At 48.4% G+C, this 26,402-nt stretch overlaps 1 protein-coding gene across 1 annotated transcript in view; it reads right to left on the bottom strand.

Annotated features, from left to right (window-relative positions):
* Positions 1 to 25,838, bottom strand: part of PRKCG (protein kinase C gamma) — a 1,238,195-nt gene extending 1,212,357 nt beyond the window's left edge. The window contains exon 1 of the mRNA XM_086928695.1: positions 25,555 to 25,838. Within this exon, the coding sequence (XP_086784821.1) occupies positions 25,555 to 25,724 (170 nt within the window). The 5' untranslated portion in view covers positions 25,725 to 25,838. The remainder of the gene's footprint in view (positions 1 to 25,554) is intronic.
* Positions 25,839 to 26,402: the final 564 nt, after the last annotated feature.

The raw sequence follows: 26,402 nt of genomic DNA, 5'->3' as shown, positions 1-26,402 counted from the left end.
TGTTGGTGCATGGAGAGGAACTTGGATCCCGTGGAGGCTCCTATCGTCAATATAGTTAATTTCCTTGTTGAATTATTCGACAAGGGCCTCTCCATTAATTGTTACAGATCAGCTATCTCCGCTGGACATTCTCTCGTCAACGGTAAGACGGTAGGTAAGAATGTTATTATTTGTAGAGTTTTAAAGAGTATTAGACTAAGAAAACCTCCTAGGCCTAAATACCAATCTTTGTGGGATGTTAGACTTATCCTTGGCCTTTTTTGCTCATGGCCTGATAATTCTCTTCTTAACAGGAAATGTCTTTCCATTAAACTTGCTACTCTCCTATGTTTGATTTCTTGTCGTAGGGTATCCGATGTTAAATCTCTAGATATTTCTAATAGATGTTATGACATGTTTGGTGTTAAGTTTGAAATCCTTAGGAGAACTAAAACCATGTCAGATTCTATCTTTTACCCTCGTTTTGAGTTCTGCAAAAAACTTTGTGTTGTTGATTGTATGAAAGAATACGATTCCAGAATGAAAGACCTTCGCCCTCAGGATGCCAATCAACTTCTCATTTCCTTTGTCAAACCTTTTAAACCTATCTCTTCCTGTTCTAGCGCCAGATGGGTTAAGTTGGCTATGAGATTTGCTGGTATTGACCTTTCTAAATTTCAAGCCCACTCCCTCAGAGGTGCTTTGGCTAGCAAGACCTTTTGGTCTGGTGGTAAGTTAGATGTTATCCTTAAAGCTGCTGATTGGTCCAATGCCTCCACTTTACCCCGTCATTATTGTAAACCTATTGAACACATGTCTGACATTGTTCTTTAAGGCTACTAACATGCATATGTAGCCTCCTGTCTTGTAATGAAATTGCGATTCTTCTATTAACATGACCTGAGAATCTGGATTTCATTAAAGACACGGAAGCTAACATTATCCCACCGTCCCTCCCTTGGACGGAGTATATATTCCATATGTTGTTGACTATTTGCATTTATATACTGTTTTATTATTGGTCTTGTTGATGTTTACAATATACATTCTATCTTTGCTAAGGTTCTTTCAGCCCCCCTTAATTTTTCATTTTCTCTTCAGATAACTCGACCTAACGGATCTTCATGGACTTCTCTTCGTTCCCTTTTTCATCGCTCTCTAGTTTAAGCTTCACCTTGAACTTCCCGACTCTCTCCTTGCTTCATTGCATTTAAAAGAGGCAGCTCTGTTGTTGCTCATTCCTTATATTGTTGTCACGCTGTCACTGCATTCTAATTCTTCTTTCTATGATGTAAGCGGCTGTTGCATTAAAGGATTAATGCATAATGTTAGACTCCATGTCTTTAATAAAATCCAAATTCTCTGGTCATGTTAATAGGAGAATCGCAATTTCAGCCCCCGGGGCCCAGCATTATTGTTTAGGGGTGGGGGGCAGGCAGCTCCTAATGTTGCTCCCTGCAGGCAGGAGAAATATTTAGATCTCCGGGAACAGATCTAACATCTGCTCCCAGCGGGTGGGAGCATTTTTGAAGTGCCCGCCCGATGGACTTGGTGTTTTCTCCCGCTCAGTGGGAGTTTTAAAAATACTCCCACCAAGCCAGAGCAAACACAGGTTTCACTGCCTTTACCGCTGTGGGCAGGTAAACTGATATTTTCCCGGGGGGGCTCCCTGAGACATAGCTGCTAAGCAGGCCCCAGGGAACGGGGTGCCCATGGCCATTAAAGGCTCATGGAAGGAGGGCTGCGTGGCTCCCCCTCCCCCCCAGGGCCTTTGGAAGCTCAAGGAGTGGGGCCATGCAACCCCCCTCCCGCTTTATGAAATCAGTACCAGGGGTAGGCTCCCCAGAGCATAAAATAATTAAATGCAGCATGGCCTCCATTTTATTTTGTTTTGTTTTTTCAATCCTGTGAGACTATTGTGGGATTGCAGCATTTATTGCTGATCTTTTTCTTTTTGGGCCACTGCGGGTGCCTCTAGGTCCCCTCCATGGGGTTCCGGGTATCCCTACGCTGTCACTGTATACTATTTTTTGTGTTTTTATATTTCAAGACAGGGAACTAAATTCCTGAATCCTGTAATGTCTGCCAGCAACATTTTTCTCATGTTGCTGGCCGAGAATCAAAGCACTCTCTCACATGAGAGTCTGACTCCCACAGGAGTGAGATGTCCCAAGGGAAATAAAGCACCCTGTGCCAATCACAATGCTACATGCCATTCCCACTAGAGTCTCTTGCGACTCTTCTGAGTCTAATCATCAAAATATCTTTCTTTTAATTTTACACTTAGTATTTCAAAAACTACTAACAGATTTCCACCAAATCACAAAAAGCACAATCTGTGGACCAAGATCTAGCTTCCTGACGAATTTGGTATTATTCCGTTCAGCTGGTTTTGCTGTAGCTCATTTTAAAGAAGTCGATGGAAAATGAATAAGGATTCTCTGTTTTGGAGCCCCCTTTTTTTCTCTGCCCCAGCTTGAAGGATCACCCTGAAACTTGCCAAGCACAAACTAGTCAAAACATAGCATATTTTTGTAAAGTTTATTGAGATTCATCAAACAGCGCCAAAGTTATTAGCAACACAAAATAAGTTCACATTTCACTTGAACTAAACCATGGAAATGAGGCAATTATAGTTACCTGAGCTAACTTTAACTCATGCCCCTGCAATGCACTGCTTATGATCTCACATGTTGCATCACTCATGACATGGTCAGTGACATCACTCATGATTTATTAATGACATCTCAAATGACGTCATCTACAGAAACACTCATACATCCACTCACACACCCACACAACCAATCAAACACCCAATCACACATCCATACAACCACTCACATACCCACTCATCGATCCATAGAGTCACTCGCACACTACTCACTCACCCATACAGCCAATCACATAGCCACTCTCTCATATACCTACTCACAGTAACCCACTCCCTCATAGAGTTACTCTCACACCTCGTCACTCACCCATACAGCCTCTCAACAGAGCCAATCACTCACCATTCAATGTCTCAACAGAGCTACTCATTTACCCATGCAACCCCTCAAACACCCACTCATACAGCCACTCACATAGGCACTCACTCTTCAATAAAACCACTCATACAACCAATCAGTTAACCAAACAGCCACTCAGTCATCCACTCAGCCACTTACACATAGTCTCTTACCTAAACAGCCACTCATAAAGCCACTTAGTCACTGATACAGCCTCTTACATATCCACTAACAGACAAAAACAGCCACTCATACATCCACTCACTCACCCATACAGCCACTCACACACCCACTCACTCGCCCACTCACTCACCAATGCAGCCAGTCACACAGAAACTGCCACACCCATAGAGTTACTCGCACACCCATTTATTCACCCATACAGGTACTCACACACTTATTAACCCATACAGTCACTGACACACCCACTCAAACACCTATACAGTAACTAAACATCCACTCACTCACTGTAATACAGCCATAAAGCCAATCACATACTATATGTTAGAAATAGTTCACTCAGTACTACACAAAGTATTGTAATTTAACTTTTGTAATGTTTAACACTCATAAACTTTTAGAAAACACTCACAATCTATGAATGATGTCATCAGTGATGTCATTTGAGATGTCATCAGTAATATCAAGAGCGATGTCACTGACCATTTCATGAGTGATGTAATATGTGAGGTCATAAGCCGGACATTGTGGGTGTGCAAATTATAGTTAGCTCAGGTAACTATAACTGCTGAATTGCTATGATTTTGTATGAGTGAAATGTGAGCCTGACTATAACATTTCTGTAAACTTTTATTTGTCTGTGAATTTCTTAGACTTTTTTTATTCTATTGCCTAATTATAATGTCCATGAAACCTTTGTTTGTGAATTTCACTGTTTTTTTATATAAATTGTACAAAATTTGACGCATAAGTTCAATTTACTAAAAATGGGTTGTGGGCCACAGCTATGTCTTTTGGGCTAAAGAGTCTTACTAGAAAGAGTGGCATTAATAGGGACTTGGACTTCCCTAATGTGGACATTACTTGGATTGGCCAGAGAGAGTTAAAGTGGATCAAATGCTACCTTTGGTCAAAAGTATTGTAGTTTGCCAATCCCCTGACCTCATGATAGTACACAATGGTGGCAATTGCCTAGGCACACTGACTTGGGTAGGACTGGAAGTCCTATTGAAAAATACCTTTGAACAATTAATGACACTTTTCGGTCATACTTTCTTGGTGTACTCCAACATATGCCAAAGACAGAAATGGAAGTTATCTAATCATTTATTGACAAAGCCAGGAAACATGATATTACAACTGTTTCTGCATTCCTCAAAGAATATAGCAAGGGCTCTATCTACAACAACAACCTGCGTTTCAACATGCATGGAATCTATAGAAGTGAAGGAGTTCACTTTACAGATTAAGGCATCAGGGTGTTTCTCAGCAACCTGAAACTCTGCATCCGGTCTTATGTGTAGCTGTCACATAAACTCAATGATAACAAAGGCTCTTGTCAGCTCCACCCTATTGCACAAAATGTTGTTCATTATCTTTATAACATTATTCTTTTTTTTAATATCTGCAACAATGTCACAATATTTGCAAATATGTCACGAATATGCAAAACAAAAGCATACATTCAATAGCCACCAGCACATTTCAAATGCATAACTATAAATAGCTAATTCTGTGCATCGCTATTTAAATAACTCTATAAACAATTGCATCACTCTCTGAGACAGACTGTGAGTGCATGTATCAGAATATGAGTGACTGTCAGTGGCTGCATTACTGTCTCAGAAGCTCTGTAAGAGGATGTGTGAGAGTTTGGCTAGGTCTATGATTATATCTATCAGTGTCTTAGTGCCTCTGTGGGTCAGTGCATGAGCATCTAAATGGGTGTATGAGTGGGTGCATCAGTGTCTGAGTGGGCCTGTGACTGGGTGCATTAGTTTCTGAGTGGGCCTCTGAGTGACAACATGAGACTGTTAGCAGTTCTGTAACTGGGTGCATAAAACTCTGTGAATGGATCTGTGAGTGGTTGTGTAAGTCTCTCAGTGGACCAATATAAAAGAGCAATTCCCTTGAACAAGGTCATTTACATAAACATCATGAATAAGAAAAAAGCAATAACTATAACAACTAAATTAGGAGTAAAAACTGGCAGAATTTATTGTATACAGTAAAATTAAAAAAGCAGAGAACATAGTTGGCTGCTTGGCACAGATTAAAAGAGGTTGTAAAAAACAGTAAAATAACAATCCACATTCAATATTGACCAGCAATATTGCTGAAAACAGACAGAAACAACAGTAAGACATACAATTTGTGTAATACAGGGTGTGTGTTCTGTTATTCTTTTAAAACACGGGTGTTATGCACATTGGGATATTATTATGTCAACAACGGTGTTTGAGCCGCGAATCACACTGTACTAGGGCGTCGACGCGTTTCGGTGGTTTGTTGAACTTCTATCCACCTTTATCAAGACAATGAGTAAATTTCTGTCGTAGTGTACATAGGTTCCTCTGAAGTGTGAAGGACCGATGTACAGTGGTAATACGGTCGTGCTCTAGAGAGGCGTTGTTACTCAGACCGTAGATACTCGTAGAGAATTTTCGAGCTATGTCTTTGTTAGTGTCCCTTGTCCTTAATATGTTGGAAATTTATAGCAGAGCGGGTCGCATATGGTTCCTTCCGCCCCTTTTGAATTGGCTTGTATTCTAGTTTTGTTGTTGAATCTACCTATTGGAAAGAAAACGACCAGAGAAGCATGCAGTCGGCAGTAGACGTAGAGGGAACTAATACTCACGTCACTGGGGCAAGACTTAGGCGCCTCTGGTGAGACACAGCGCGTTTGAAAATAAAGTGCTGTGCATCGAGAAAGTTTGGCATTACATTGCCACCTTACCCAATAGGTAGATTCAACAACACTTCACACTTCAGAGGAACCTATGTACACTACAACAGAAATTTACTCTTTGTCTTGATAAAGGTGGATAGAAGTTCAACCAACCAACGAAACGCGTCGACGCCCTAGTACAGTGTGATTCGCGGCTCAAACACCGTTGTTGACATAATAATATCCCAATGTGCATAACACCGGTGTTTTAAAAGAATAACAGAACACACACCCTGTATTGCACAAATTGTATGTCTTACTGTTGTTTCTGTCTGTTTTCAGCAATATTGCTGGTCAATATTGAATGTGGATTGTTATTTTACTGTTTTTTACAACCTCTTTTAATCTGTGCCAAGCAGCCAACTATGTTCTCTGCTTTATTAATTTTACTGTATACAATGAATTCTGCCAGTTTTATACTCCTAATTTAGTTGTTATAGTTATTGCTTTTTCTTATTCATGATGTTTATGTAAATGACCTTATTCAAGGGAATTGCTCTTTTATATTGGTTGGTCAAGTCAAGTCAAGTCAAGTGATTTGTATAGCGCGCTACATACCCAGAGGGTCTCAAGGCGCTTGAAGAAGGGTGGGGAGTTACTTGTCGAATATCCATGTTTTGAGTTGCTTTCTGAATGCTAGGTGGTTCTGAGTAAGGCGAAGGTGAGTGGGAAGTGAGTTCCAAGTTTTAGCTGCTAGGTAGGAAAAGGATCTACCTCCCATGGTGGTTTTGTTTATGCGAGGTACAGTGGCAAGGGCTTGGTTGGAGGATCGTAGCTGGCGGGAGGGGGTGTAGAAGGATAGTCGTGTGTTGAGGCATTCAGGTCCGATTTTGTAGAGTGCTTTGTGTGCGTGGGTTAGGAGTCGGAAAGTGATTCTCTTATTGACGGGGAGCCAGTGGAGGTTTTTCAGGTGACCAGAGATGTGTTCTTTACGCGGGATGTCTAATATGAGCCTGGCTGAGGCGTTCTGGATGCATTGTAGTTTTTTCTGGAGTTTTGCGGTGGTGCCGGCGTAGAGGGTGTTTCCGTAGTCCAGTCGGCTCGTGACCAGAGCGTGGGTGACTGTTTTTCTAGTTTCGGTAGGGATCCAGCGAAATGTTTTTTTGAGCATGCGAAGAATGTTAAAGCAAGATGAGGAGACGGCGTTGACTTGTCTGTTCATCGAGAGTGAGGAATCCAGGATGACGCCCAAGTTCCGTGCGTGGTCCGTCGGGATGGGTGCTTGTCCAAGGGCCTCTGGCCACCAAGAGTCGTCCCAGGCGGAGGGGGGGGTACCTAAGATGAGGACTTCTGTTTTGTCCGAGTTCAGTTTCAGACGGCTGTGCTTCATCCATTCGGCTACTTCTTTCATTCCTTCGTGTAGGTTGGTTTTGGCTGTGTTAGGGTCTCTGGTGAGTGATAGGATCAGTTGAGTGTCGTCGGCGTAGGAGATGATGTTGAGGTTATGTTGACGTGCGATGGTCGCGAGGGGGCTCATGTAAACGTTGAAGAGGGTGGGGCTGAGAGAGGACCCTTGGGGTACGCCGCAGATGACTTCAGTAGCCTCTGACTTGAATGTTGGAAGGCGGACTCTCTGGGTTCTTCCGGTGAGGAACGAGGTGATCCAATCCAGTGCTTTTCCTTGGATTCCGACGTTTCTGAGGCGCTGTAAAAGGGTGCTATGACAGACTGTGTCGAAGGCTGCGGAGAGGTCGAGGAGGATGAGGGCGACTGTGTCTCCATTGTCCAGTAGAGTCCAAATGTCGTCTGTTGCTGCGATGAGGGCGGTTTCGGTGCTGTGCTTGGCTCGGAAGCCGGATTGTGAGGGGTCGAGGGATTTGTTGGTTTCGAGGAATGCGGCGAGTTGGTTGTTGACAGCTTTCTCAATGACTTTGGCCGAGAATGGAAGGAGTGAGATAGGGCGATAGTTTTTGAGTTCGGTGGGGTCAGCTGTGGGTTTCTTCAGGAGGGCGCTGAGTTCGGCATGTTTCCAACTTTCCGGGAAGGTTGCGGAGTCGAGGGAGCAGTTGATGACGTCTCGGAGGTGCGGTGCAATAATGGAGTCTGCTTTGTTAAAGATGTAGTGAGGGCAGGGATCTGTGGGGGATCCTGAGTGGATAGAGTTCATCAGATGGATGGTGTCCTCAGTAGAGATTGGCTTCCAGTCAATGAGGATGTTCAGGGGGGGAGGGGGTCCTGCAGGGGAATGGGTGGGTTGATCTCCGGGTTGGTTGTCGAAGCTGTTGTGGATGTCTGCAATTTTGTTGTAGAAGAATGAGGCTAGGGAGTCGCAGAGGGCTTGAGAGGGGGTGATGTCGTTGGAGTTGACTGATGGGTTGGTGAATTCCTTGACGATGTTGAATAATTCCTTGCTGTTGTGGGCGTTGTTATCTAGACGGTCCTTGAAGGCTGCTTTCTTGGCATTTCGGATGAGTTGGTGGTGTATGCGGGTGGCGTTTTTGAAGGCGTCCTTGGTGCTGGTGGTTGGGTCTTTTTTCCAGGCCTTCTCGAGGGAGCGACAGAGTTTCTTGGATTTCTTAAGGTCATCGTTGAACCAGGAGGCCTTCTTGCTGCCTAGTTTGATTTGTCGTTTTTTCAGTGGTGCTAGGATGTTGGCGCTGTTGGAAAGCCATTGGGTGAGGTTGGTGGCTGCTTGGTCGGGGTTGGAGGATTGGGCGGGGGGCTTTTGAAGAAGCGATGAGGAGATCTGGTCGATGGTGATTTTGTTCCAGTTTCTTTGCAATGTGGGTCGGGTGGTTTTTGGATGTAGGCTTGTTGTAGGTGAAGTGAACGCAGCTGTGGTCCGTCCAAAGGAGAGCTGTGGTGTGGCTGAAGGAGACATGTTTGCTGGAGGTGAAGATAGGGTTGAGTGTGTGACCTGCAATGTGGGTGGGGGTAGTGACAAGTTGTTTAAGTCTGAGGTTTGCGAGGTTGTCCAAAAGGGTGGTGGTGTTGCGGTCGTTGTTCTTTTCAAGGTGAAAGTTGAGGTCTCCCAAAAGGATGTAGTCCTCGGAGGGGAGCGCGTGTGGAGTGATGAAGTCCGTGATGTCTTCACTAAATTGTGCGCGGGGTCCTGGTGGCCTGTAAAGGAGGGTGCCTCTGAGTGTGGTCTTGGGGTCGATGTGAATCTGGAAGTGAAGGTGTTCAGAGTTGGCGAGATTGACGTCTGAGCTGGTTGAGATGCGGATGGATTTCTTATGGACGATAGCGATGCCTCCTCCTGTGTGGCCGGTGCGGTCCTTGCGAATGATCTTATAGTCTTCCGGGATGGCAATGGTGATGTCTGGGGCTGAAGAGGTATTCATCCATGTTTCTGTTAAGAAGGCGATGTCCGGAGAGATGGTGTCGAGTAGATTCCAGAGGTCAATGGCGTGTCTGTGGACCGAGCGGGTGTTGAGCAGGATGCATTGTAGGTGGTTGGGGGCGGATATCTGTTGTGTGTTCGTGGATGAGGAGTTGTTCTTGGTGCCGTCGAACTTACAGGAGTAGCAGGAAAAGGGTCCATGGGTGTGTCCAGGAGCGGCTTGGACGCAGTTGGGGGAGCGGCCAGGGTTAAGGGCTAGGAGGGTGGTGGCATCGTAAGTAATGCGGGAGGGGTGGGCAATGCGAGGGCCAGGGGGTCTGGCGCTGGGCGCGGTCCAGGCGCGGACGGGCGTAGACGGGCTTACCTTTGGCGCACCTTCGGCGCGAATTGGGCACGGTCGCTGCGCGTGGACGCTGCGCGTTAATGCAGCGGCCATATATGGATGGTGGAGCGGGAGGGGCGAGGGCGGCTCAGCTGGGAGGCGGGGCGGGCTACGGAGGATGACAACACAACAACAAACAAAATGGCAGCGTGGGGGTGAGCACAGGAGAGCGCTTGTGGCAAACGCGCAAACTGAGTGAAAAGTTACAAATTCAAATCGGAAAGTGCATACAGAGCAAAGCGGCAATCAGGCAGACAGCAGGCAATGATTAATAGGCGGTTTTGGTCAATAGCGCAGCTCAACGATACCCAAAGTCGCCAGGGACACTGGGGAGCGACCACTCAGCCCGAGAGCGAGGAGCGAGTCAAGGGAAATGGGGTTGGTGAACCCCATTTCCCTTGACTTCAGTTAAGGGGTACCTCTCCTATTTTTACCTAAGTCTCTCAGTGGGCCTGTGACTGCGCATGAGTCTCTGAGTAGGGACACAAGTGGGTGATTGACTGTGTGAGTGGGTGCGTTAGTGTCCAAGTGAGTCTGCGAAAGGGTGAATGAGCCTCTAAGTGGGAGAGAGAGTGGGTGCATAAGTGTCTGAGTGGGTCTGTGGATGACTTCATGAGCATTTGACTGGGAGAGGGAGCTGGTTCATGACTGAGTGGTTCTGTGAGGGGGTGCGTAAATGTCTGAGTGGGTCTATGAATGGGTGCATGAATCTCTGAGTGGGTCTGTGAGTGGGTGCATGAGTCTCTTAGTGGGTGAGTGAGTGGGTGTGTGAGTGTCAGACTGGGTGCATGAGCATTTGACTGGGTGAGTGAGTGAGGGGATGCATAAGCCTCTTAGTGTGTGAGTGAGTGGGTGCATGAGTGTCTGAGTGGGTGCATCAGCATTTGCCTGGGTGAGTGAGTGGATGCATGACTGTCTGAGTGGGTCTGTGACTGGGCCTCAGTCTCTGAGACAGGATACGTGTGGGTGTGTGACTGTCTGACTGGGTCTGTGAGTGAGTACATGAGCATTTGAGTGTGTGAGTGGGTCTGTCAGTGGGTGCACAAATGTCTGAGTGAGGCTATAAATGGCTATAAATGGCCGAATGAGTCTCTGACTAGGGTCTGTGAGTCAATGTAGAAGCCTCTCAGTAGGAGGTGAGTGGGTATGTGAGTGTCTGGGTGGGTCTGTGGGTGGGTGCATGAGCATTTGATAGGATGAGCAAGTGGGTGCATATCTGTCTGAGTGGATCTGTGAGTGGGTGCATGAGTCTCTGAGTGAGTCTGTGATTGGGTGCATGAGTCTCAGAATCATTCTGTGAGTGGGTGCATGAGTCTCTGAGTGGGTCTCTGAGTGGGTGCATGAGTCTCTTAGTAGGTGAATGAGTGGGTGTGTGAGTGTCAGACTGGGTGCATGAGCATTTGACTGGGTGAGTGAGTGGGTGCATGACTGTCTGCGTGTGTCTGTGACTGGATGTGTGAATCTCTCACTGAGACTGTGACTAGGCATCAGTCTCAGAGTGGGGATACATGTGGGTGCATGAGTCTCTGAGTGGGTCTGTGAGTGGGTGTGAAACAACCTGGCGCCACGAACGGACTACAGAAAACCTGACAGCCCTCAAGAACGCCACCCGCGAACACCACCAGCTGATCTGCACCACCAAAAGGGCATTGTTCAAAGAGCGGCTAGACAACAATACCCACAACAGCAAGGAACTCTTCAGCATCGTCAAAGAGCTCTCCAACCCCAGCGCAAACAACAACGACATCACACCATCGCAAGACCTCTGCAACTCCCTCGCCACGTTCTTCCACCGCTAGATCGCAGATATACATGACAGCTTCGGACCCCAGATACCGCCTCCAGCCTCCGAAGCATTGACGCCCACCACCACGCTCAGTGTCTGGACCCCCATCAGCATGGAAGACACCACCCACCTCATGAACACCATCCACTCTGGCTCCCCCTCTGACCATTGCACCTATCATATCTTCAACAAAGCCGACATCATCAACGCACCCTACCTCCGGAACGTCATAAACAACTCCCTCGCGTCAGCCACCTTCCCTGAGAACTGGAAGCATGCAGAAATCAACGCCCTTCTGAAGAAACTAACAGCGGACCCCAAAGAGCTCAAGAACTTCCACCCCATCTCTCTCCTTCCCTTCCCGGCTAAAGTCATCGAGAAGACCGTCAATAAACAGCTGACTGCTTTCCTTGAAGCAAACAACTCGCTCGACCCGTCCCAGTCCGGATTTCGAGCCAACCACAGCACCGAGACCGCCCTCATCGCAGCCACCGACGACATCAGGACCCTGATGGACAACGGAGAAACAACCGCCCTCATTCTCCTAGACCACTTGGCAGCCTTTGACACCATATGCCACCACACCCTGACAACCAGCCTCCTCAACACTGGGATCCAAGGAAAGGCCCTGGACTGGATCATCTCGTTCCTCTCCGACAGAACCCAGAGAGTCCGCCTCCCTCCCTTCCACTCAGCGGCCACCGATATCATCTGCGGAGTACCCCAAGGCTCCTCGCTCAGCCCTACCCTCTTCAATATCTACATGAGCCCCCTCGCCGCCATCGCACGCAAACACAACATCAACATCATCTCCTATGCCGACGACACCCAACTGATACTGTCCCTCACCAAAGACCCAGACACCGCCAAAACCAACCTCCAGAAAGGAATGAAAGACGTTGCAGAATGGATGAAGCTCAGTCGCCTGAAGCTGAACTCAGACAAAACGGAGGTCCTCATCCTCGGACAATCCCCATCCGCCTGGGACGACTTCTGGTGGCCCACTGCACTGGGCTCCAAGCCAACACCCACGGACCACGCACGCAACCTGGGATTCATCCTGGACTCCTCCCTCACGATCACCAAGCAAGTCAACGCTGTCTCGTCATCTTGCTTCAACACCCTGCGCATGCTCCGAAAAATCTTAAGATAGATCCCCACTGAAACCAGAAAAACCGTCATCCAGGCCCTCGTCAAAAGCCGACTGGACTACTGAAACACCCTATACGCAGGACCACAGCCAAACTTCAGACACGACTTCAACGCATACAGAACGCCTCCGCACGGCTCATCCTCGACATCCGCCGCCACAGCCACATATCCGCCCACCTGAGAAACCTGCACTGGCTCCCCGTCTGCAAGAGGATCACGTTCAGGCTCCTCACCCACGCACACAAAGCACTGCACATCAAGGGCCCCGAATACCTCAGCAACCGCCTCTCGTTCTACATCCCCACCCGCCAGCTCCGCTACTCCAGCATCGCCCTTACCACCGTCCCACGAATTCGCAGAACCATCACCGGAGGAAGATCCTTCTCCTACCTGGCAGCCAAAACCTGGAACTCCCTCCCTGCGCACCTATGACTGACCCAGGACCATCTCACCTTCAGAAAACACTTCAAGACCTGGCTATTCGAGCAGTAGCGACACCCCCCTCCCCCCTCCCTTCAGTGGCTTGAGACCCTCACGGGCGAGTAGTGTGCTCTATAAATGTAATGATTGATTGATTGATTGAGTGTGTCTGAATGGGTCTGTGAGTGGTGCATGAGTTTCTTATTGGGCCTGTGAGTGGGTGTGTAACTGACTGGGACTGTGAGTGGGTGCATGAGCATTTGGCTTGGAGAGTGAGTGTGTGCATGACTGACTGAGTGGTTCTGTGAGTGGGTGTGCAAATATCTGAGAAGGTCTATGAATGGCTGCATGAGTCTCTGAGTGGGTCTGTGAGTGGGTGCATGAGTCACTCAGTGGGTGTGTGCAAGTAGGTGCATGAATGTCTGAGTGGATCTGTGAGTGGGTGCATGAGTCTGTGAGTGGATCTGTGATTGTGTGTGTGTCTGTGAGTTGGCCAGTGAGTGGGTGCATGAGTCTTTGAGTGGATTAGTGGGTGGGTGCATAAGTGTCTCAGTGAGTTAATGAGGGGGTGGGTAAGTCTCAGAGTGGATCTGTAACTGGGTGTATGGGAGCTAAGTGAGACTGAGGGTGAGTGTATAAACCTATTTATTTCACTGATATTTGTGAATTTCTCACAATGTGCACATTTGTGAATTTGTTGCAACGTTATATGGGGTTGCACTGATGCTCACAGCTAATTTGTGTATATCGCAAGTGGTGGAAAAAAATCTTGGTTTTGACATATTATACTCATCTGGTTCCCCTAAAACACCCCTCTATTCCTCTCATAGGGTCAGGGCACCTGCAACCTTGCCACTTTCTTTCATTTCAGCCTCTGGGACTGCTGTGATGAGGTAAAATGGTGGCTACAACTTTCTGCACTGCACAGGTTACGGCGAGCAAATTCCACATTCATGTTGGCACGTGCAGTAGCGATTAATCATAAAATTGTTGCGAATTTTCCACGGTCACTGATATCTTTATCTGTTTTCCCTTAAATTTCTCAACAACTACTGAGTGAATTTACACAGGATAACTGAAAGCATGCTATGCGAACCAAAATCTACATTCCTTCCAAATTTAGTGTAATTCTGTCCAATGCTTTGGGCTGTAGTTGTGTTAAAAACTCCTACAGGAATTAAAATGGGAAACGCCGTTTTTTTAACTCACCCTTTTTCTCGCTCCCCCCATCCCGGAAACTCCATGCGCAACACGAATCAGCTGCGCACTTTTTGGGGAAAATGCTGTTAAGATTTGTCAAATGACATCGAAGATACAGCCAAGTAAAAAAAAACTTTTCCTATGGAAACATGGTCCTAACTATAACTATCTACTGGGGGGGAGGGTGTGTGTGTGTGTGTGCGCGTGTGCGTGTCCGTGTACTTGTGTGTGTGTTTGTGTGTGTGTGTGTGTGTGGGTGTGTGGGTGTGTGTGTGTGTGTGTGTGTGTGTGGGTGTGTGCGTGTCTGTCTGTTTATTTTTTGGTGCACACACACCAGACAAGGCTCACAATTCTCATGGTGCCCGTGACTCGCCGAGGCGGGAATCGAACCCTGGTCCCAGGCCAGAGCTCTGTATTACGGCGTTATATATAAGGAAACAGTGGTTCCTGTGGACAAATGAAACTGACTTAAGCAATAAGTATGCACAATGGCAATAAAAAGGACGTAGTAATGTTAGAAGACAAGAAACCATCTACACAGTTTACTCAATATAGTATATTTTATAAAAAACATGAAATTATATATACACTTCTTTTAGTCAAACGTACAAATCTTTGTGCATTGTGTCCCCAAGTAAAAATGGAACCAAAAAGTGACTATACAAGGTGAATGACTTTGTATGCGGTTTCCAGGAGTTGTAAGAAGCGACCATTCATATACACTTTTTCAACAGCATAAGTACACAATGATACAAGGTGGGTAATGGTCCGTTCTTTGTGCTTGTCGACGGCGTTTCGACCCTTCTATCAATGGGGGGTCTCCTCAGGACTAACGGTATAGGGACAGCTGGATGTTGATAAGCGCAGCCCTAGTGAATATGGTGTGCCAAAGTGAGAAGTGAAGGGCAGGACTCACGTGACGACCCAGCCGGGTTCTCAGAGAGAGGCAAGGATGGCACTTATGGATGTAAGCAGGCCGACAGGCTCTTCATTGAGTTTGCTACAGCCGTAGCGATACCCTTATCCCTGTCAAGTCAAGTCAAGTCATAACATTTATATAGCGCACTACATACCCAGAGGGTTTCAAGGCGCTTAGGAAGGGGAGGAGGATTATTTGTCAAATATCCACGTTTTAAGCTGCTTTCTGAACGCGAGGTGATTCTGGGTGAGGCGAAGGTAAGCTGGGAGTGAGTTCCATGTTTTGGCAGCCAGGTATGAGAAGGATCTGCCTCCCATGGAGGTCTTGTTGATGCGAGGTACAGTGGCGAAGGCTTGGCTGGAAGAGCGAAGTTGGCGGGAGGGGGTATAAAAGGACAGTCGAGAGTTGAGGCACTCTGGTCCGATGTCGTAGAGTGATTTGTGTGCGTGGGTAAGCAGTCGGAAAGTAATCCTCTTATTGACGGGTAGCCAGTGGAGGTCTTTAAGGTGACCGGAGATGTGTTCGTTGCGTGGGATGTCTAATATGAGCCTGGCTGAGGCGTTTTGGATTCGTTGTAGTTTCTTCTGGAGTTTTGCGGTAGTACCTGCGTAGAGGGTGTTTCCGTAGTCCAGTCGGCTCGTGACCAGAGCGTGGGTGACTGTTTTCCTTGTTTCGGAGGGGATCCAGCGAAATGTTTTTCTGAGCATGCGGAGAATGTTAAAGCAGGAAGAGGATACGGCGCTGACTTGTCTGTTCATTGAGAGTGAAGAATCCAGGATGACGCCTAGGTTCCGTGCGTGGTCTGTCGGGATGGGTGCTTTTCCGAGGGCTTCCGGCCACCAAGAGTCGTCCCATGCAGAGGGGGATTTACCTAAGATGAGGACTTCTGTTTTGTCTGAGTTCAGTTTCAGACGGCTTTGTTTCATCCATTCGGCGACTTCTTTCATTCCCTCGTGTAGGTTAGTTTTGGCGGTGCTGGGGTCCTTGGTGAGAGATAGGATCAGTTGAGTGTCATCCGCGTAAGAGATGATGTTGAGGTTGTGTTGGCGGGCGATGGCCGCGAGGGGGCTCATGTATACGTTGAAGAGGGTGGGACTGAGTGAGGATCCTTGTGGTACGCCGCAGATGATTTCAGAGGCCTCGGACTTGAATGGTGGGAGGCGGACTCTCTGGGTTCTTCCGGTGAGGAACGAGGTGATCCATTCCAGTGCCTTTCCTTGGATTCCGGTGTTTCTGAGGCGTTGTAAAAGGGTGCTGTGGCAGACTGTGTCGAAGGCTGCAGAGAGGTCGAGGAGGATGAGGGCGACTGTGTCTCCATTGTCCAGTAGAGTTCGAATGTCGTCTGTTGCTGCGATGAGGGCGGTCTCAGTGCTGTGTTTTGCTCGGAAGCCAGATTGTGTGGGGTCGAGTGATTTGTTGGCTTCGAGGAAGGTGGCGAGCTGGTTGTTGACGGCTTTCTCGATGACTTTGGCCGGGAATGGAAGAAGCGAGATGGGGCGGTAGTTTTTGAGTTCGGTGGGGTCTGCTGTTGGTTTTTTCAGAAGGGCGGTAAGTTCAGCGTGTTTCCAGTCTTCTGGGAAGGTAGCGGAGTTGAAGGAGCAGTTGATGACGTCTCGGAGGTGCGGAGCTATGACGGAGTCTGCTTTGTTGAAGATGTGGTGAGGGCATGGGTCTGTGGGGGATCCAGAGTGGATGGAATTCATCAGGCGGATGGTGTCCTCAGTGGAGATTGGGTTCCAGGCGTTAAGGGTGTTAACGGGGGGAAGATGGTCAGCTGATGGTAGGGTGGGTTGGCTTCCGGGTTGGTTGTCAAAGCTGTTGTGGATGTCAGCAATCTTGTTGTGGAAAAAAGAGGCTAGGGAGTCGCAGAGGGTTTGAGAGGGGGTGATGTCGTTGGAGTTGGCCGAGGGGTTGGAAAATTCCTTGACGATGTTGAAAAGTTCCTTGCTGTTGTGGGCGTTGTTGTCAAGTCGATCCTTGAATGCTGTTTTCTTGGCTTTTCGGATCAGTTGGTGGTGAGTACGGATGGCGCTTTTGAAGGCGTCCTTGTTGCTGATGGATGGGCCTTTTTTCCAGGCCTTTTCAAGGGAGCGGCACAGTTTCTTGGACTTCTTGAGGTCGTCGTTGAACCATGAGGCCTTCTTGATGCCAAGTTTGTGTTGACGTTTTTTCAGTGGTGCTAAGATGTCGGCGGTGTTGGATAACCAAAGGGTGAGGTTGGAGGCGGCTTCGTTGGCGTTAGAAGAGAGGGCTGGGGAGGTTTGAAGGAGCGATGTGGAGATCTGTTCTGTGGTGATTTTGTTCCAGTTTCTTTGTAGAGTTGGTTGGAGGTGGATGGTGGGTTTCGGCTTGTTGTAGGTGAAGTGAACGCAGCTGTGGTCAGTCCAGAGGAGATCCGTAGTGTGGCTGAAGGAGACATGGTTGCTGGAGGTGAAGATGGGGTCGAGAGTGTGACCTGCGATGTGGGTGGGGGAAGTGACCAGTTGTTTAAGGCCGAGGTTGGCGAGGTTGTCTAAGAGGGTGGCGGTGTTGCGGTCGTTGGTCTTTTCAAGGTGGAAGTTGAGGTCTCCCAGAAGGATGTAGTCTTTGGAGGGGAGCGCGTGTGGGGTGATGAAGTCCGTGATGTCTTCACTGAATTTTGCGCGTGGTCCTGGTGGTCTGTAGAGGAGGGTGCCTCTGAGTGTGGTCTTGGGGTTGATGTGGATCTGGAAGTGAAGGTGTTCGGAGTTGGCGAGGTTGGCATCAGAGCTGGTTGAGATGCGGATTGTTTTCTTATGGACGATAGCGATTCCACCTCCTGTATGGTCGGTGCGGTCCTTGCGTGTGATCTTATAGTCATCAGGGATAGCGATGGCGATGTCAGGGGCGGAGGAAGCGTTCATCCATGTTTCCGGTAGGAAGGCGACATCAGGAGAGATGGTGTCTAGTAGGTTCCAAAGGTCAATGGCGTGCCTGTGGACCGAACGGGTGTTGAGTAGGATGCATTGTAGGTGGTTGGGGTCGGGAATCTGTGTTGTGGTCGTAGCGGAGATGTTGTCGGTGCCGCTAAATTTGCAGGAGAAGCAGGAGAACGATCCATGGGTGCGTCCAGGGGCGGCTTGGACGCAGTTGGGGACGCGACCGGGGTTAAGGGCTAGGAGGGTGGCGGCATCGTAGGTAATGCGGGGGGGCTGGGCAGCGCGAGGGGCAGGGGGTCTGGCGCTGGGCGCGGTCTCTGCGCGGACGGGCGTAGACGGGCTTACCTTTGGCGCACCTTCGGCGTGTCCGTAGCGCGTGGACGCTGCGCGTGGGGACATCAGGCATTTAATGGAGAGTGGTAGGGGCGGAGCGTGGGAGGGGGATCTGGGAGGCGGGATCGAAGGGGGAGGGGCGGGCTGCAGGCACAACAAAATGGAGGGGGAGATAAACACCAACAGGACCGGGAGATGCGAGCTGGCGCTGGAGCAGGGGCACAATAGCAGTCTCGGATAAGTGAAAGCAGTGCGCAGCTTTCCCAGATGCAAAATGCCAATCAGGCTCACCAATGTGTAATCAACACAATTCACGTACCAATCTCACTGAAAGCAGGGCAAAGCTGAGCGCTATGCGACCAGAGCGTGTGCAGATTCAATGAGTGCACAATCAACAAACACAATTCACGTGGTTATTTCTACTAAAGCAGGGCAGAGCTAAGCGCTACGCGACCAGAGCGTGTGCAGATTCAATGAGTGCACAATCAACAAACACAATTCACGTGGTTATTTCTACTAAAGCAGGGCAGAGCTAAGCGCTACGCGACCAGAGCGAGTGCAGATTCAATGAGTGCACAATCAACAAACACAATTCACGTGGTTATTTCTACTAAAGCGGGGCAAAGCGCTACGCGGCCAGAGCGTGTGCAGAATTAATAATTGCAGAGACAATATTGCCAAATGAGCAGCGCTACAATACCACAATCAGCGCTATGGTTTCTGGAGGGAGGGTGGAGCGGCCGCCTCACACGGAGTCAGGCAAGCCACAGCACCTGTGTGGTGCTGTGTTCAATAACACTTTTCTTCCTGGTGCTCTGCACGATGGCAGCGCACTGTTGGATGTTGCAGCATGAGAAGCCGAAAATAAAGTGGTATTTAAAATATCATTTCATTTTCTGCTTCTTGCACTACGAGAAAGCAGTGGGGCGGCGCTCCCCGCCCTAATGGAGGAGTCGCCATTGAGTCACTCACATTCACAGGGTATGCAAAAAAACAAACATGCCAGATATAGAAGTGAGACTGAACACTTGCCTCCAACTTTTATGCCTGGTCTGTTCCTGTGTTTTCTTCTCAAAACCTGGCCACCCGAATCGAGAGGGTTTATGAAAACCCCTTGCGTTTATGCATATAAGAATTTTTATTTAAGACTTTTTCAAATACATGAGGCTGCTAAAGCTCTGTCTAAGACAGACCTAAAAACAGAAGACACCTTGTAAAGTTACTTGTGCTTTTAACACAATTGATAAAGCACGTACCGCAAATTCAATTTTCGAAGATTAAAAAACAGGTGATAATATTGACTGATTGAAGATTTAAAGTCTTACAGGCACATGCATCAAAGGATTTTGCGATCGCAAACGGTGCGAATCGCAAAAATTGGCCGTTTGCGATTGCAAAATCTGCCTTTGGAATGCATGAAGGGTGAAGGTCTCGCAATTTGAGAATTCGCAAATATTTACGAATTCTCAAATTGCGATTGCATTTAAGGAATCGCATTTTGCGATTCCTTAAATGCAATGCATGAAACTTACAAAAATTGTGATTTCGCAATTAGGGGGAGCAAATTACCATGAGGTTGAACCTCATGGTAATTTGCGAAAACTTTGAAAAATGCACTTTTGTGCATTTTTCAAAGTTTCATGTTGTGCACACACAAGCCCTTAGGGCATGTGTGTGCACAACATATGTGCACAGATAGATTTCAGGGGTGCAACAGGGTGTCCTTTGGACACTCCTGCACCCTTGAAATCGCATTCTGAATTTGCGATTCGCTAATTGCTAATCGCAAATTGAGAATGTTGTCCCATTCATTCCTATGGGCCTCTAGGCCCATAGGAATGAATGGGGAGGTATTCCTTAATTGCGAGTCGCAATTAAGGAAAATTAAGAAATCCCATTTTTTCAGCGATTTCTTGATGCATTGCATTTTACGATTCCTTAATTGCGATTCCTTATTTTTCACAATTAAGGAATCGCAAAAAGCCATATTGAGGCATGTGCCTGTTAGGTGCCATGTCGTGGTCTGAACCAGTCGCCCCGAGGATACACAGAGATCTTTGCGAGTTTACCGAACTGTGGGCCAAATAGGAAGCCAAATAGCGATCGTAAACGCCGAAATGTGCGGAATTTCAGCCTTTGCGATCGCAATTTGGCTTTGAGCAATGTAGGTAAGATTAATCCTACTCCCAAAATAAGTAATTGCAAAGATATTTTTGCGATTCCTACCTACATTCAATTTAGTGAGTACTTAATAGTGATTCGGTAAAAATCGCTATTAAGGACTCGCTAAATTGAATTTACCTACATCTGTCCCTGTTTCTAGTCTCTGACTAGTGAAATGTTAAAATCTTGCACAAATCACTGAAATATTTGTATATAGGTTTCAAAACTGTGGCATGCATATTCCACAGAGATCTCTGCTGCAGGTGCATTTATCCGTAGAGTTGTCTTTCTTCGTTAATAGGCCCGCCCTTATCTAGGGATTTGTCTGGAAATGTTTGCATTATTAATAATTTAATATTTCATACGTCTGGCCAGGAAAGGCGGTGGGTTGCTCTCAGTCCACCCCACGACGACATTTCCCCTGGCAAGGGGCAGGGTACGCAGCGTGGGGGCTCACACTACTTTAAAATAACACGTCTGAAAGATGCCCCAAAGAGAGGCCCGACTCGACGTTGTAATTAAAAACCCATTGCCGCTTGTTTGCCGGGGATTGTGTTAAGTGGTTTACACAGTGTCAGATCCAGCAATCCTCCCTCCAATCTCTCCCCTACTGGGGGAGCGAGCCAGAAATAGCGCAGTCACAAACTGCTGGCGGTGCACTTAAAGCAAAAGTTACGGCGGTGGAGCGCGGGAGTACCCGCTGGACCGGCTACGGGGAGTCCCCAGGGGACAAGGAGGCGCGCGCCGGGCGGCACGCGAGCCAGGAGTGGAGGAAGATAGATGGGTGGAGGATACGTGCGAGAAGATGCAAGCCAGGAGCATACCTGGCTGCCAACTCACACGGTGCCACTGTGTGACACACGATATAGGCTCCTCTCACACACGGTCACCCCGTGGCGAGTCGCTATTACACAGTGGCAGCGAAAACAAGCTGCAAACCACTTTTCCAGCTCGTTATGGAAATGCTTTGAACTGCCGACGACGTCCATTAAGGGGTGTGAAAACACCCAGGACATCGGCATTAGCCTCCGTAAGCTTTTTTGTGGTGGAAGGAGGGCGCGTAGGGGCAGCGTGGGGTTCAAAGGTGCCTCCTAGGTACTTCTAGGCACGAGGCCCCGCCCACCCCTCCCCTGTTAGATTGCTCTTCACGTTGGCAGGTATGCAGGAGAGGAGAAAAAGAGGTAGCTGGGGGATAGGTAGGGGAAGTTGCAAGCCTGGAGTGGATACACGAGGGGTGCGGGGGCAGGAATGAGGAGGTACAAGAGGGGAGGGGAGTTGGGTCTGCCTCCATCCACTCGATGAATCACGAGGGGAAGCCTGACTCTGTGACCTGAAGCCGGTACAAGCCGGAAGTGGATACAGATAGGTGGATTGGGGCAGGTACAGAAGATACAAGGAGGCTGCTAGAGTACGCCAATGGCAGATGGGGTGTCCCCGTGTGCAGACGGACCCGAGACCTCGGGCTACGCCGAAGCCAGGGGAGGGCACATACACTTTCAAAAGAAGGGCCAGTGTTGAAGTATTTATGGAAGGAAACAAAGGTCCGCATGGTAATTGGGAGGGTGCCAGCGACTGCTTGTTTATTTGGAATTTTAGTGCTATGTATAAGATGAGGCATCCGATTGCGCATGTATAAAGAGTAGCACAGCATAGCATAAGAACATAAAACAAAATGTAGCGTCATACAGCAATGTTATAACATACCACAATATTGCACAATGCAGCATAGAAGTAAACAGTTGGAGCTATAAGGGTATACCACAGTTTAACATGCCTATTCGGTATTGTGCACACTAATATCGACTCCAGAATACCACGCCGTCAGAATATCATGCTCAAAATACCCAGGACCAAAATACCGACAAGGTGACTATATATAGATACCTACAGCACTTACTTCATGTTGCTTCATAATATATAAATGTGAGTGCAGCTTAGGTTAATAAATCTATACTTGCCTATACGCACATATGTTCTCGATATTTTGGTAGCATAATCCTTTTGTAGTCGAAATATCGACATACAGCGTGTGGGTGCTATACAAATGCTAATAATATAACAAAGAAGCATAATGTAAGTCTATTGCTCACACTCTAAAAAAACCTCGGGAAGCCTCACTTCAGGCATCACCATCAGCTTGGTAGTTCATTGGTGGCGTTCCAGTTCGCAGAAATGCTTTATTTATACATTCAGGCGGTTTTCTAAACCAATGACATCACACAGGGAAAACAAGGTGGTGCATAACAGCCAGGTACTAAAAGCAATCAGATACCTTCCTAACTCACACAAGCAAGGACATTCCTCAACAATGTGTTGGCAAACTAAACCCCAAAACTACCAGCATAAGACATTCTGTCCACCTGACACACGCAGCCAAACTTGATCTTCCTGGGTATGTTATGGAAATGAAACCACACACATCTCTGAAGAGCACACAGAATTCTTTATTGGAAATTGATTTGGCATTTGTGATCATTGTCAAGGATTGTCAAGAGCTTTCAGCTTCAACACAACGCAGCCAGACCCCGATCTAGGCAAATCTCAGGTGGCAGGGTAAGCACTTGGTTGATTGCCATGATGGCTGATGCCAAAAGAATTTTCAGTAAAGGTTGATTTTCTGACTTTGATTTACTGACTTTAAAGATGTTAGCTGCTCTGCTTCATAAGAAATGGTTCCAGACTGAAGTTTTCTTTCAGTTGGTACCATGGAAAAAAATGATAAATGTTAGCTTGGGTGACAGTATCAGACATGTTGTTGATGGTTGTTGATGGTTCATCCAAACCTTGAGTCCTCAAGAATCATCAATAGAAATCTGGAAACTGCTTCCAGATTCCCTTTCCTTCTCGTTGGTGGATCCCGTAAGATGCCTTCCTCAGTCGCACCTGATTCTCATTAACTGTCCAGACAGCGTACCCAAAGCAGGTGGAACAAGACCCACTAGTTGTAGCCAGACTACACGTACACACCATAGGCTAATCCTGGGCTCATCCTGATCTAGAACCCATCCCGCGCATAGGAGAGCAGGTCCTTGGCCACGCATCAGTTGCCAAAGACTCTCTCAAGGTGGCGGCTTGTGAACAATGATGCTCACCAAAGCTTGCGCTGTCTTCAGGATTCTGGGTGTTGAGGATAACGTAAATGCTGGCTTGTTATTGAGTCCTTTTCTGTGGAGCTCAAACCTTAAGATCCAAGTTTGCTCATACAACCAAGGGACCGTTTCTCATCCGCAGTATTGTGACGTGAGCAGTGGTAATGCATGACATCCGGCGTCCGTGATATTTTCACGTGTTGGCATCTTTTGAAGGATAATAACATGAAACTCTAACCAGTTATGGTCACCCCCATAAAGACACACCCCAGTCATCTCCTTGAATGGTCCCTATACTGGGACATGTACTGGCAACCATGATCAATAGGCGCAGCGTTTCACCAAGACGTCAGGTATTGGAGCTTCTCTCAAGATTCAAGGAGAGCCCCACCACCCACCACCCTCCAACCAGAACTAACATGAACATACAACTCCCCTCCAAGGAACAGCCTTAACAAAAGGCCCAGCAGCCCTTATAAAAGGGATTATTTATAACGGAGATGGGGTCACAAGAGTGCTGCCACCTCCCGCATGCACCAAAGGAGCCCTGTTGGTTTGTAGCTATGTTTGTGGTACACAAGGAAAAAACAACAGTTGCCTCGTTCCTTCAAGCCCACCCACCCCCTCCCCTCTCCTTTCTCCCTCCAATCCCGCCAGCTCGTCACAAAATGTTTTCTGCTACTGATTGCAACAAAAGGAAAGAACAACAATTAATTGTTTCCATGGGAGACCACAGCTCTGGCCTCTTTTCACAACTTTCAAATTCGAGTGCTGTTTTACACAAGAAAATAACAGTGGGAGCTGGGTGGGGGTTGGGTCTCAGGTATTTTAAAGATTTTAAAGAACAAATATAGGCACAACATAGGGTCCGGCTGTATTCAATACAATATTAGAACCGAGCTCCATTCTGAGGTGCATTGGCGGAGCTGTCGGCGGCGTCAGTACCGAGATTCCGCGGGTTTTCACGTTGCCAAGACAGGCTGAGCGCTGTGTGTGGCTGTTAATTATGAAACAGCATGAGTTGATGTAACTCAGGAATGAGGCACTTCGGCGGAGCTCTTTTGGGTGTTTCGGGTCAGGTTTAAAAGAGCAGCTACGGAATAGCGAGCGTTGCTTCCAATCTGGGTTGAGGTAAGTCTGCAGAGGCGTGCGGAACACCCAGAGTGCTCGGGGCTCCTCAAATCAGGATTGAGGCGCACTGTTGGAGCTTTGTGGAGTTTCCATGCACAAATAAGCAAACGATAGGGTAAGCCACGCTTGAACCGCACTGGCAGAGCTGTGCTGAAGTTCTTTAATAAGAGTGGACTCTGCGAGCCGCGCATGAGGGGCAGTGGCGGAGCCGCGCGGAGACCCTGGCGATGGAATGCCACGATGCGCTGCAAGCTGTTGCTGAGGTAACCCGCCGATATGTTTAGGTTTCCCGAGTGATCATGTCGGCCGTCAGTGTGCATTGGTGAGCGCGAGGCAGTGATGCTGTAGCAGAGGAGGGATGCCGCGCAGCACCCGAGGCAGCACTTTCGGGATGCCCCTGTCGGAGGGACCCCGCTGGCACAGAAGGCGGGAATGTTGCCCAGGGTATGGCATCCTCGTGCTAATGGAATGTCAGGTCCCAGCAACACAGGGCCGGCATTCCCCATCAATAGCGGCATGTTGATGCATAACTGTCCCTGACCCATCCCAACTGGCTGTCCGGGCACACGCTTGTCAGTAAATCCAACCACATTCCTAAACAACTAGCTTCCCCTACACCCTATATCTTCATCCCATACACTGGTTACCAGATGACCCCGTGCCATCACCAGGGACTCCGTTTTGGGGAACGTTGTAATGGGGTGCTTTAGTCCCAATGGTCCATTAAACCGACTTAAGCCCCCAGACTGCTCTGATTTCCTTGAGGCTGTCTATGGCTGCAAACTGCTGTACGGTGGCTTGGCGTCACCTGCTAACCCTGGTCATGTACACGATCAGAGCTCGAACCCACAACAACCCCTCCCCCTCACATTCCAACACACGTGAAGCCCCGGGATGCCCCTACCAGATAAAGTCGGTGCAGTGGCTGCAGAAGGTGGGCTGCTTGAAGAAGCGCGCGGTGAACTTGTGGCTCTTCACCTCGTGGACCAGCTTCTGCCTCAAGGCGCCTTTCCGGCAGAAGAGCGGCTTGACGAAGGGCGTCTCGGCGTCGGAGCCCGTGCACACCTGAGCCATCGCCGCCTCCGGAAACGGCGCAGCCGAGGCCCCGAGCGGAACTGAGCAAAAGGGGCTTTGGAGTGAGGGAAAGCGAAGCGAGGCTGCGGTGTCCACCCAGGAGTGAGCGGTGGAATCCGGAGTGAGAGAGAGAAGGAGGCGCGGAGAGGCGAGCGGAGGACGAGAGAGCTGGGAAGACGAGGCTAGCTCCAGAAGACGGCGCTGCACACTGCAGCGCGCTCCACAGACGCGCAAGGCAGACACCTGCGCGCAGCGCGGGCCGGCCTCCCGGGGGCTCCCTGTGCGTCTAGAGTGGGAGAGGGGGGGTCTACAGACAGAGGGAGCGCCGGAGTGAGAGATAGAGGGAGACGAGAGCGAGAGGGGCGCGCAAGCTTCCAGCGACTGCCCCCAAAAGTGGTGAGCTAAGGGCGCCCTGGGCCCAAATGCAAGCATGCAGGGTGGCCACCTGCTCGGTAAAAATATAAATCCCTAATTGGGATGCCAACGACCCCAGATGAGCCCCAGGGCCACTGCATCTGCTGCACCACCGCTGCATAAGCCTCTGGCCCCTAACCACTGGCAGAAGGAAATTGATCTATGAGTCTGTTCTTATGCATAAAAGGCCATTTATTAGGACAGGTTGTAAAAACACAATACCTTAACCAAACATACATTATAACTCAAGCCCCAAACCGATAA

This window comes from Lissotriton vulgaris, chromosome 7 (genome assembly GCF_964263255.1).
Source record: "Lissotriton vulgaris chromosome 7, aLisVul1.2, whole genome shotgun sequence".
Classification (NCBI taxonomy): Eukaryota; Metazoa; Chordata; class Amphibia; order Caudata; family Salamandridae; genus Lissotriton; species Lissotriton vulgaris.
Note: the sequence above shows the minus strand (reverse complement) of the source record. Positions and strands in the feature narration are given on the sequence as shown.